General features: G+C 41.0%; 1 protein-coding gene across 1 annotated transcript in view; it reads right to left on the bottom strand.

Annotated features, from left to right (window-relative positions):
• Positions 1 to 12,263, bottom strand: part of col11a2 (collagen, type XI, alpha 2) — a 40,134-nt gene that overhangs the window by 9,145 nt on the left and 18,726 nt on the right. The window contains exons 7-36 of the mRNA XM_085263014.1: positions 11,015 to 11,134; positions 9,495 to 9,710; positions 8,553 to 8,606; positions 7,592 to 7,633; positions 7,441 to 7,503; positions 7,220 to 7,294; positions 6,784 to 6,870; positions 6,413 to 6,469; positions 6,256 to 6,309; positions 6,057 to 6,110; positions 5,764 to 5,817; positions 5,413 to 5,466; positions 5,255 to 5,308; positions 5,117 to 5,161; positions 4,566 to 4,619; positions 3,855 to 3,899; positions 3,618 to 3,671; positions 3,406 to 3,450; positions 2,563 to 2,616; positions 2,421 to 2,465; positions 2,209 to 2,262; positions 2,054 to 2,098; positions 1,835 to 1,888; positions 1,536 to 1,643; positions 1,086 to 1,139; positions 944 to 997; positions 773 to 817; positions 516 to 569; positions 183 to 227; positions 26 to 79 (exon numbers count right to left, since the gene is read on the bottom strand). Coding sequence (XP_085119140.1) covers positions 26 to 79; positions 183 to 227; positions 516 to 569; positions 773 to 817; positions 944 to 997; positions 1,086 to 1,139; positions 1,536 to 1,643; positions 1,835 to 1,888; positions 2,054 to 2,098; positions 2,209 to 2,262; positions 2,421 to 2,465; positions 2,563 to 2,616; positions 3,406 to 3,450; positions 3,618 to 3,671; positions 3,855 to 3,899; positions 4,566 to 4,619; positions 5,117 to 5,161; positions 5,255 to 5,308; positions 5,413 to 5,466; positions 5,764 to 5,817; positions 6,057 to 6,110; positions 6,256 to 6,309; positions 6,413 to 6,469; positions 6,784 to 6,870; positions 7,220 to 7,294; positions 7,441 to 7,503; positions 7,592 to 7,633; positions 8,553 to 8,606; positions 9,495 to 9,710; positions 11,015 to 11,134 — 1,893 coding nt within the window. The remainder of the gene's footprint in view (positions 1 to 25; positions 80 to 182; positions 228 to 515; positions 570 to 772; positions 818 to 943; positions 998 to 1,085; positions 1,140 to 1,535; positions 1,644 to 1,834; positions 1,889 to 2,053; positions 2,099 to 2,208; positions 2,263 to 2,420; positions 2,466 to 2,562; positions 2,617 to 3,405; positions 3,451 to 3,617; positions 3,672 to 3,854; positions 3,900 to 4,565; positions 4,620 to 5,116; positions 5,162 to 5,254; positions 5,309 to 5,412; positions 5,467 to 5,763; positions 5,818 to 6,056; positions 6,111 to 6,255; positions 6,310 to 6,412; positions 6,470 to 6,783; positions 6,871 to 7,219; positions 7,295 to 7,440; positions 7,504 to 7,591; positions 7,634 to 8,552; positions 8,607 to 9,494; positions 9,711 to 11,014; positions 11,135 to 12,263) is intronic.

Raw genomic sequence — 12,263 nt, 5'->3', positions numbered from 1 at the left:
ACCGTAAATGAAAACGTTTACTTACAGGAGGTCCCTTTGGTCCGGGGAAACCATTGGCTCCCTGAGGTCCTGGCAATCCCTGAGAAATCACATGTGGTAAAGTAAGAACATTAAATATTTGACTCAAATTTAAAAGTAAGTTTTTCCAAGCAGGACACACTTCTGTGAACTTCAACACTCACCCTCTCTCCAAGAGGACCATGAGGTCCATCACTTCCTGAGGTTCCCTGACAGGAGCAATAAAAGAAGAATGAATTAAATACAAACTCTTCTTTTCTTTATTTAAATTATTTACAGGCAAAAATCAAAAGCAATAAATGTAAATGGCATCGAGGGTTTTTAGGCAAGTCTTGTTTAAAAAAAAAAAAATCCAGCTCTGACTTTTTTGTTCAAATATTTATATAAAGATGAGATACGAGTAATTTCTTTCACACATTCATGTAAAATATGAAGTGAAAACAGGATTCATCAGTAAATCACAGTGTGGACAGTTTGTTTCAGGTGTGCAGACGAACCTTTGCTCCTGGTTTCCCCGTGGCCCCCCTCGGCCCTCTCTGCCCTCGGGGGCCCTGATGGTCAAAAACAGCACGCATAGTTAAGTTACTACGATACACTCAAATCATATGAAGCAACAATTAAACAACTCTGAAAACTGTGTTTCTGCTGATCACCAGAGGTTACACTGATGATGGGTGATATACTGATAGGTTATTCTTTAACGCTGTGAGCAGAGCAGCTTCTAAACCCTGAGCATAATAAACAGAAAAAGTACCGTCGGGCCTCTCTGTCCTCTCGGACCTGGTTTGCCGGAAGTACCCTGAAGAGAATCAGACAGACAGTTAACAGTAAACATTAGTTAACATTAGAACTTTTGTTATAACCTGAGAAACTTTATCCTTGTTAGGTTTAAATGTCTGAGTCTTCCACAGAGACGTCGTCTTACCCTTGTTCCCTTCTCGCCGTTTGAACCAGGGAATCCTGGGAATCCAAGAGATCCCTAAAAATAAACCAACATGTCAGGATCAGCTGTTCCATCAGGATCAACCACTGATTCAGTGCTAATGAAAGGCTTGTGCTTCTCTTACCTTTGGTCCTTGTCTTCCAGGATATCCAGGAACTCCAGGTACACCGAGTTTACCCTGGAAACAAACGATGACGTCATCAATCACAGCAGGTGTGACTGCGTTTTCTAACCTGCTCCACTACAAACCAGCTGGTTATGACTGATTAATGCTGGCATGTAGGTGAGAAACCTGAGAAGCACTCAACATGATGCACAGGTGTAACAGTCACATTATCTTGTAATAAAGTTCATGTTATAAAGTTAAATGTCAGGTTTAATGGAGAAATTCACATCAATAAAACATAAAAAACTCCTCAAATATTTAGAAAAATTCAAATAAATACTTGTTTCAGATCCCAGGTACAGGTGAAATATAATTCTTACACAAGACTGCATAAAAGTATTAAATGATGGTCTGAATGATAAAAATAATTACTTTTATGCAGTCTTGCTGTAATGAAACAGTTCATACCTTCTCACCAATCAGTCCAATAGCTCCAACCTCACCGGGGGGTCCAACACGACCCTTGGGCCCCTCCGGGCCGTCCTCTCCTCTGGGCCCTGATACTCCAATCTCTCCCTGTAAGAGATCAGAGTGGAAACACAGCTGTGAGATTAAATCTGTGCTGTATACAAAGCAATAACTCAGAGCAAATATTAACATGGGTTAGATTAAAAATCTGGACCATCCAGTCCTTCATTCAGCCATCTAGTGTTACATTAAAGAACCAGCCAACTGACCAATCAGCTGCTTCATTATTCACACTTTACCCTCTCTCCCTTGACACCGAAATCTCCTTTAATTCCCGGGAAGCCGTCTTCTCCCTGGCAACAAAAACAAATAAAAACACAATGAATAGATGTACATGACACCAACCTTGTTTTTAATTATAAAATGCAGTCACATGATATCTCCGTTTTCCTTTTTAAATCACCAGATGTGCACATTAACACGATGTTATTGTGTAAACGTGATATTTATTCATTTACCTTCTCTCCTTTGTGGCCTTTCAGGCCGCGGATGCCTTGTTCTCCCTGTGATCACAACAATTTCATAATCAAATCATTTGCATTCTAATAAATCACATTTAAAAAATGTCTTTGCTAATTTGTTTTACGACACATTAAAAATGAAGCGCAGTGACCTTGACGCCCCGAGGACCAGGATAGCCGATAGCTCCCTGAGGACCGTTAGGACCCTGCAGACCAAAGAAAGCAGGTTTACAGCACAACACACACACTGTGGTAACTACGACCACAAGGACAAACCTAACAGAGGTTACAGGTCTCCTGTTAGGATGGATAATAATAGTAATATGAATGAAGTAATATAAAGTGATGGCGTTATGGCACCCACATGATTTCCCTTGGTGCCAGGAGGCCCCTCCTTTCCTGGGTGACCCTGTGACATGAAAACAGAGAGTTTAAGGCTTAGAAACGACATCACCCAGCTTTAGGTGGTTCAACTTAATAAACGATATAAAGAAAGACAAACATACAGGAGGCCCATCAGCTCCAGGCATTCCTGGGAGACCTGGTTTTCCTGTGGGACCCTGGAGAAGGAGACAAAGTGTATATAAGGTCAATAAATGCTCCTTATTTGAAACGCCTCATATCTGAATGAAGCGCGCTTTTCTGCTTCGTCGCTGACGAGTACGACAGACTCACATGGTTGAAGTGTGAGTGAGAGAAAAGTGCACTGATACAGAGAACGAGTGTTATTCTATGAGACTCAGAGTGCTGATTCCACTGCTCGGTGGGGAAAGTGTTGATGTGAATGAGGTAAGGCTGCACAATTTCACTTTAGTTTCAGAGATATTCATGCTGTCACTGTCACAGCTGGAGTGTCTGTGGGTCACAGCTGTATGTGGTTGTCGGGTTATATGAGAGTGACTGCAGTCTTCATGCAGGCAGCTGTGTGCTGTACTGTGTGTGCAAGAGGTAAACCCTGCACTTCATATCAAACTTAATTTAGAAGATTCATTTTTAAGTGGAATAGCATAAGATCATCATCTCTGACAATAACCATCATATTTTCACCTTTGTGAGATGTGTGAATTTGATTGGTTACTATAATTCTTAAGCATCCAATAGACTCCTGCTGTAACAGGTGTTTAAAGATCTCTTCCTGACAACAGCACATCCTACTCTCTTTGTTTACTTTCTCAGTGTCTTCACTGCAGTATTTAAATGTCAGAGTTGGAGAATAGAGTTGAATAATGCAATGAATTAATAATATTCCAACTATTATATGACTGTTTATTGTTGAATACTTGTTTAGAGCCAACTTTCATTATGTAAATGTACTTTAAATAGAGTATGATGAATATCTAAGGTCTTACTTTCTCTCCTGGGGGTCCGATGGCCCCCTGAGGTCCCGGCATTCCCTGCAAAAACCCCCAAAACACCGCGTGACCTTTAATCAGTTTATGTAATTATTACAATTTGAGCATTAATCTTTCCTTTTATCTTTGTGTGCATGTTCCTGCATAGCTATTCCCATACATTATCACGTGTCAGGTACGTGATAATGACCAGGTGTTCTCTCTCTCACCTGAGTTCCTGGGGTTCCCTGCTGACCTGGAGGTCCTGGCTCACCTTGGGGACCCTGAGAGACAGAAACAGAAGAGGAGAGAATAACGATCAGCGCAGGGCAAAGTGAAGGAAAGAGGAAGAAGAGAGAATCTGTCAGAAACTAGCTAAAAGAAAAGTTTTGTGTTAACATTCTGAGTTCTGATCTTAAATGTTCAAATACACACGATAACAGGATAACATGGAAACTGTTACTGACCAAGCTTCCTTTGGAACCGTGGGGTCCATCGTTTCCTCGAACACCCTGAGAGAAGATCGAGAGGAAGAAATTAAAAACGATTCCCCATAAATGTCTAAATGTCAGTTTCTACTCAAAGCATCCAGGGAACAGGAACTGAAAACATCATCTCTGGTGCTTTGCTCAGCATCACTCATAGAAAACGAAACATGTTGATGTTGATGCAGGTTTGTCTTTGTGGGCATCTTCCTATTTAAAGTGCAGTCGGCTAATTTTACACAAGTCTTTGGAAAAAAGTGCACAAAGTATTTGTCTGAAAGCGCTGGTTTGTACTTAAACATGTTATAAAATTTCAAAACAAATGTGAGAGTGTAAGGTAATAAAAAGTGTTTACTGTGTTTAACATTACATATTTAAAATCTGTAAGAAAAATACATGGAACAAGAACACTTCTGTCATATTAAACTGATGGAATAAACTTCCCTTAAAGCTAAAACTTTACTTTAGCAGAACAAGCAGAAAGTTTAAATATATCATGCATTCATTTTTTACATGTTGGTATGTTTTGAGGAGGCTGTGGGAACATCACACGTTCATTTTTAGATTTGGGATGAAACCAGGTTACTGGCTGTTGGTTCAGGTGGTGCTGTGGGTGCTCAGTGGTCAGAGTGGGGTAAAACAATGCAGCCAAAATAACAGCAGAAGGCTGGGCGTGAAATCGCTTCTACTCACAGGAGGTCCGGGGATTCCTGGAGGACCTTTGGGTCCAAGCAAACCACGAGGTCCCTGCAAACACACAAGGACACACAGGCGTCATGCAAACCAGGATCATTCACTCACACATACTATTGTTTTTAATGGAAATGAAAGGAAAAACATAAAGAAAGAGAACTTATAAATATATAAAGTATAAATACAGAATGAGCTATTTAAAGAGGTAATCTGCATTCTCCTTCTTTATCAAATCTAAAAGACTGACCCACAACTAGCTGCATAAAAAACACAACTCCCTATTTCAGTGATTCTAAAAGCACTTTGGCTCCTCCTCCGTCTTTGTGTTACTGCACTACATTATTAATTACAGTAAAGATCCCTAAAATATCATAAAGGTGTGATGATTATGAAACAACAGGTGCAAAGGTGACCTTGTTATGTGAGATATAAAAACAGAGGCATGTATTTTGGGAGACCATTTAAAACACAGACAATAAAAGCACGAGTAGAATATAAATAGAAAATAGTGGGAGGTGTAGAATCAGCTGGGCTGTGACTGAAACACTCACTGGTTCACCTGGGAGACCCCTGGGTCCAACGTCTCCATCATCTCCCTGCAAACAGAGAAGAAGCACGTTATGGATGAAAAGATGCTGATCAGCAGTGACACAATATCTGGATGTAATAATATTCGCAGATCTACGTACCCGTTCTCCGTCCTCTCCTGGGCCCCCTGGTGGTCCCAGTGGTCCAGAGTCACCCTAATAAAATATAAGGATGAAGCAGTTGTAAATAAATGATTCTCCAGCGGTAATAAAGATTATAACTGAAAAACAATCATTGTTTTTGAGATTGTTAGACGTACCCTGTGTCCTTTATCACCAGGCAGACCAGGAAGACCATCGAAACCACGGTCGCCCTGTGATAGACACAGACATGAACATTACTATTATCTCACTGTAGAAAGTAGAAATGCATCAGAAACGATCTCAATACAATAACAATGAGCACACAGCTGAGGCCTCAGGATCCATGAGAAAGACTTTGATACAGCTGAATAATCAGGGAGAACAAACTGACTGTGTCGAGGTTTTGGCACCAAAATGACACCAGTATTTAAATTTTAATATCAATTCTTATTGGACCAATAAAAAAGCTACAGAGACAGGGTGGAGGCTTCAGGCTGGTGGTGTTTAAATAAAGGCAGTGAGGGTACCTTAGTTCCAGGCTCTCCTGGCATTCCTCTGGCACCATCAGCTCCAGCACGGCCCTGCGAGGAGCAGAGGAAGAACATGTTTAAGTGAACCTACGTTTAAAGACAGCTTAAAGAGGAGCACAGGTGAGCGTCTGGATGGACAAAAACTGGCTTTTAGAGGTTTTAAAACTTTCTGGTGACAGCCTGAACTGCAGGCCTGAAACGACACCTACTCTCATAAAACTTAAAAAATAAAATTTACAACGACAAGTGATACACACATCTTGATAAAAATGTCAGCTGTTCATACTCACTCTTCTTCCTGCTTTGCCTGGAGGGCCCATCATACCGTGGGGTCCCCTTGGACCCTGAAAATAAACCAGCGGCCCGTCAGAAGTGTCAGTTATAACTGTGATCTCACAGACATGAGCTGAAAAGGTTCACTTAGAACACAATACAGGAGTAATAATAATAAAGTCATTAATAATTTTACACACAGCTGTTGTTATTTACCTGAGGACCGGGGTCTCCAAGCTCTCCCTTCAAACCAGTACTTCCTGGATTTCCCTGAAAGAGACTCAATCGTCTCAGTCTCATTTTACTAATGACGATGTCATATACACTTAAGAGAACAGACCGATTATTATGATCCAAATGAAAGGTAGCATACCAGGGGTCCAGGGCGTCCGGTGAATCCCATTGGTCCAGGAGGCCCCTTCAGAGCCATCTACAGAAAACACGACAGCTGCTTATAGCAGTGATTCAGGAAGAAACTCTGTTTGCATATTTATGTTCCCTGGATAAGATCATCGTCTTAACGCTCACAGAATACATCATCTCTGTTCTGTGTTCTCTTACTGACCACATTAAAGTCTTATTTTGATTCTGAGTTTTCATAACATAAATAGAAAAAAGAAATAATTAACAAAGTGCAGTTTTTAATGAAATATTAGAAAAAAATGTCTTTCACAAAAGGTGACAATACCAGGGCGAAACAAAGCATCATAGATAGAAAAGCTGAAATAAAAACTCATATCTGACCCTGGCTTGGGATAAGATGGCTGCAGCCTGAGCCTCCTGTGCAGAAACGACCGGCCCCTTGTCTCCTCCACTCTGCCCGAAGCGGAACTGCAAACACAAACAAACATTCAGACTCAGACTTGATCTGTGACAGTGACGCAGGAATTACTCTAACATATATATAAAAAACAAGGAATAAACGTTTGAATAAACAAACAACTCAACATCTGAGAGCATTCCTATAGACTGTAGCTGTGTTCAATGAGGAAAACCCGAAATAATCCAACTTTGAAAGACCCAAATCTCAATGCTTATAAAAAACCAACACCGACAATAAAGAGTTAAAACACATTCAGATCTGGTTTAAACAAAACATTTGCCCAAATATGACTCATATTTATAGCTATTCTGATAGTTTCCATAATCAGTAAAGGCTGAAAGGTTAAAGGTGACTTACAGGCAGCATGAGTGAAGTTCCAGGAGGTCCAGGAACCCCATCAGCTCCAGGAAGACCAGGCCTACCAGGAGTGCCCTGCAGGATATCAGAGGGGCAACGGTGAGTCGGCCAGTATAAGAATTTAAAAACATAATCAATTGAGCTCCTTTTGTATAGCACATGTGTAACACACAGATTCAGATGCATGCCTACAAACCTTCAGATAAAGGAAAAATACTCACCCTCTCTCCGGGGTCACCGACAGAACCAGGAGGTCCAGAAGATCCAGGAGGTCCAGTGGGACCCTGCCAGATAAAAATTAAGAGTTTAAATATTTGTCGACAGAAAGTGAGGATTTATTTTTTAAGATGGAGAAAAATAATATTAACTTACAGCAGGTCCCTCAGGTCCTGGAGGTCCTTCAATCAGCATCCCCTGCAAAATCCAAAATAAAGTAAAAAGACAGACAGACAAAGCCTCAGACGTCCTCTTAATGTCTACTCCATTAATCCTCTAATGAGCAACACTTCAGAACGTTTCTTAACTGGCCTCACAAGCTACAGCGCCACAAATATCTTTGTAAAGGTAAATGTGTATAACTACAAGGTTAACTGGCCACTTTGTTAGGTACACAGGTCCAGCTGCTTGTTAACACAAACATCAAATCAGTGGTCTGAAAAAGAGAAAATATCCAGCGAGCGCAGTTCTCTGGGAGAAGATGCCTCAATGATGTCAGAAGTCAGAGGATAAGGACTGCTTCAAACTGACAGCAGGCACAGAAAACTCAATTAATCACCAGTTACAACCAAAGCATCACTGAATGCAAACTGTGTTGAACCGTGAACAGATGAGCAGACCAGGCTGTGCTCCTGTGAGCTCAGAACAGGAAACTACAATCAAAACTGGACAACTGGAAAAATGTTGCCTGGTCTGATGACAATGCAGGAAGATGAAGCACAGAGCTCAGATTTCCTCAAACTGTTTTTTTTTTTTGGATAAGACAGTGAGTTTACTGTATTCACATGATCTCCACAGCCACCAGACCTCAGTCCAACAGAGCACAGAGGATGTGCATTACAGATGTGCAAATCTGCAGCAGCTGTGTGATGCTATCATCACCAGAGTCTCTGAGGAATGTTTCCAGCACCTTGCTGAATCTAAAGAATTAAGGAAGTCCAAACTGACTGTAACAAGCAGCTCCTAACAAAATAATTGGTGAGTGTATTTCTTGGATTACTGTGAAGAGCAGGATAGTAATGGGAAGGTTGCCAGTGCAATTCCCTGTAGCTTCTGGTAAAACAACCCCCCCCCCTCCCAAAACACCCGGTCAGGTAAAACTGTTGAATTGACTCACAGGCTCCAAGACAGCAGGCTCGCCCTTTTCTCCTTTCTGGCCTCTAACAGCAGCCTGAGGAAAACACACATGCAGTCAATAACAAGTACACACACACACACACACACACACACACACACACGAGGCAGAAAAAGTGTGCACAAAGTCACCGAAAGCAGATTTCAGTGTTTTGACTGCATGCACTGACACATGTGTCAAACATTATCGTACTAGAGTTGATAAAAGAGTAAAATAAAATGAAAACCTGCTCTGCTTGAATTAAAGTGTACGTTTGTATCCAAATACCATTGATTCAGCAGCTCTCCAAACTGTTGGTCCATGACTTACAGACGTATTTATGCACAGATACAGAATCCTCTGAGCTGGGCACCAAAATACAAAGACATATACTCAAAACGACATTCAGGGCAAAAGATCACCTCTGAATGCCTCTTTATGGAGCATATGTGACAGTATAAGTTACTGTAAGGCTCAATACACACACTGTAAATTAAAACCCATTTCAACCACTGCTGTGATAACTTTGCCTTGAAATGCATTCGCTGTCCGTTTCTCTGTGACTGACTGAGTTTGCAAGCTATAAAACGGAGACTGTGAACAAATTTTACATGAATGTCGTCCACTCTGAATTCACGGTTTGGTGAATGATGGTTGATGCATCCAGTCTGGATAGCTGAGATTTCTAAACTCCTTAACTCCATGTTTGAGGATCATCTCTGTGCCAGTTCTCAAAGCAATGTTCAGTGTTTGAATTCAAATTAGCAAATTAGCTACCAAAACATCAGTAGCTGAATTAATGTAAGGCTTAATGTAAGATAATCTCTCTCTGCAGTGCAAACTCAAACAAGTCACGTGACGGGACACTGAATGCAATTTCACGATACTTTGTAGAGCTGGTTGAAATGTTTTTTGTGTTTTTGCCTCTGAAGCAAAGCGACTTACGCCTCCCTCGTCTGTCACAGCGGACAGGGCGGGGCCAATGTTGCCATCAACCTCTGCAGTCTCTGGTGATGGTTCATTGTAGTCTCTGTAGTTATAGTCGTACTCTTTAAGGCCCACGTCCCCAGTCTCATACTCCTCAGTGAAGAGCTCTTCTCCAGTACCGCCCGCCTTGGCGGCGTCTACCTCTTCTCCCACCAGTGCTGGCTCCACCTGAGGCTGCGACGAGTTTATCGTAGCCACAGCGGGATGGATGGAGGGGCACGAGAGAATGATTCAAGCAAAGGAAAAGAAAAGGTGCAGAAAGGACGAGGAGAATAGTCAAAGAAAGGGGGAGAGGTGTGCAGGACGGGGAAATGTTCAGGGTGGAATTGAAATAAAGAATGAGAGGAAAGCAGCGGTGGAAGAGGAGCATACAGAAAAAAGTGAGTCTTACCTTTTATAAATAAACAGTCACAGAGGGAAAGAACACAAACAGACATCTGGCAGACCGTACAGGCTACAGGCGATCGGGTTTATCCTGGAAACCCTAAATCTTCCATTAATCATCCATTAATCATCTGAAGTTTAGTTTATTCTGGAATAATTTCACCAAAGCTTTTTAACATCAGTCCTCGTGATGACCGGTGATCAAATACGTTCTCACAATTGTAAAAGTTTGAAAAGTAAAAACACATTTAATGGTGATGTTTGCATCGTACGTGCACACACAGAACTGATGTTAAACACTTTGTGAAGACGAGCTGCTACGCAAAGCAAAAACTATGTTATTTCTTTTTTTTTTACTTACCATGTAAGTTTAATAACAAACAAGAATCCAGTGAATTTACTGCACAGTTTTCTAATATAAAAAAATCCACATTGCATTAATATATCTGACACACCCTCCCTGATAATTATGAATAATGTCGATATTTGGTTTCTAAATCATATGCTGATAAAAAACGCAGCAAAAATCGAAACTGGAAAACAAAACAAAATCAAAAATGTGATGAATTTGCAAATCATCTAGATCTTTAGTACAGTTAGATTGTCTCTCAAACAAGAATGCATTTAATTCATCTTTTTTTGCTGAGGTTCAAAGCACACATCAAATATTCTCATGTGGATCCTGTTTTCACAAGATTCTTGTTCTTATGTCGAGATAACGACAATGATGGATCTCGAGATGAGAACAAAACGGGACTCTTGCTGTTAGGAACAACGGGAACCACGTAAAAATATCCGATGGTACACTCGGATGATTGCGGTGCATTCTGTTTTGAAAGAGGTTTTCTTATGGCTTGTCACGTGACATCGATGCCAACAAAACAGTGATGAGTGGTTAGAAAAGTAAACGGAGAAACAAAGAGCTTAAACTACTTTGTTACACTACAAAGACTGGGCTCACCACCACACAGGAATCACATCCTCCTCTCCCTCAGAGGTTTTATTAAAACACTCATATGTGAAGTTTAAGCTGTTCTGTGGACTCTAGCTTGACCTGATGTGTGTTTCTGATAAGTGTGTCATCTTCTTTTTACCTGTACAGCGTTTTCTTCTTGTCCAACCACCTCACCCTCTGGCTGTGTGAAGGTCTCCTCATAGTAATAATCGGTCTCTGTAGGGGTGTGGCCAGCCTCAGAATATTCAGTGTCTACATCCTAATTGGTCAAGTGGACAGGAAGTGGGGGAGCAGGGAGGAAGTAAGCAAATTCGATTGAGAGAGTGTGGTTAGTTCAAAGTCTTCTGGTTCATGATGAGTTAAAAGAAGAAATGAGACATGAAACTGTGGTTGGCAAAGGCAAAGAGCTTTTTAGCTGCAACTCACATCTTTAAAGTTTAAAGAACCATTTTTGAAAAGAAATTTCAGGTCGTTTCAGAATCTCAGTGACTATAAATGTTGCCTTACGCAAGATTTAGAGAGTCATTGAGATAACTGTAGTGAGATTTCTTTTCGTTTCTTCGCTGAACCATTTTTGCTTTTTAAAGCTCACAAGCCAAGACTTAAGAAAGGGTGAAATATGATCGTATTGGTGGTAGAACTGAGAGCTTCTAGCCATCCCATCAGGTGAAAACATCATAACATGATGCTCTGGGATGAACTAGTTTCACCTCAGGATGAGACAACAGTGAAACAACCCCATTTAACAGCCTCACAGAACACGATTCAGTGAAGTCAATCACTGCTTTCCACAGCATGGAACATTTACTGAAATTCTGATTTTAAGCAAAGCATAATGGAAAGTTCTGTGAAGCTGCTTAACTCACATGAGATACAAAATATGACAGCAGACAGGGAGACGGAGATCAGGGAGAAAACACAGGTACGCAAAAAACAACCAAAACATAGAGAGGACAGAGTGACAGGGAGGTCTGATGTGTTGCAAGTGTGTAAAATATGATAGTATGTGTTGCATTTATGTGCCATAGCAATCCATGCTCATTCATTAGACCCGTATGTTAAAGGTTTCCCCGGAAAGAAAGAAACAGAGGGCTGGAGTGCGTTTATGTTCTGACATCCAGTTTCAGCAGCTTGAAGGTAGGAGTGAAGTAAAGAACAGTGAAACCGTTCGATTAGCCATGCTTCCCTTTGCACCGCTGTACCATATCATATGTGGAAGCTGGTGTGATCATGGAGATCATATGATATATGAACAGACAGCTTGGTATGAACCAGCTTCCATTCTGAAGGCCAGATTTTGCATCATCGAGGATTTGCATCAAAATTACTGAAAGTTCAAAGAATTCACAAAAGAAAGCAGGAAAAAAAAGAGGTTTCATAAAACTTTT

Source organism: Mchenga conophoros, linkage group LG22 (assembly GCF_057382185.1).
Source record: "Mchenga conophoros isolate Kocher_MC1m ecotype Shallow Benthic linkage group LG22, M_conophoros_male_GT1.1, whole genome shotgun sequence".
In the NCBI taxonomy this organism is placed as follows: Eukaryota; Metazoa; Chordata; class Actinopteri; order Cichliformes; family Cichlidae; genus Mchenga; species Mchenga conophoros.
Note: the sequence above shows the minus strand (reverse complement) of the source record. Positions and strands in the feature narration are given on the sequence as shown.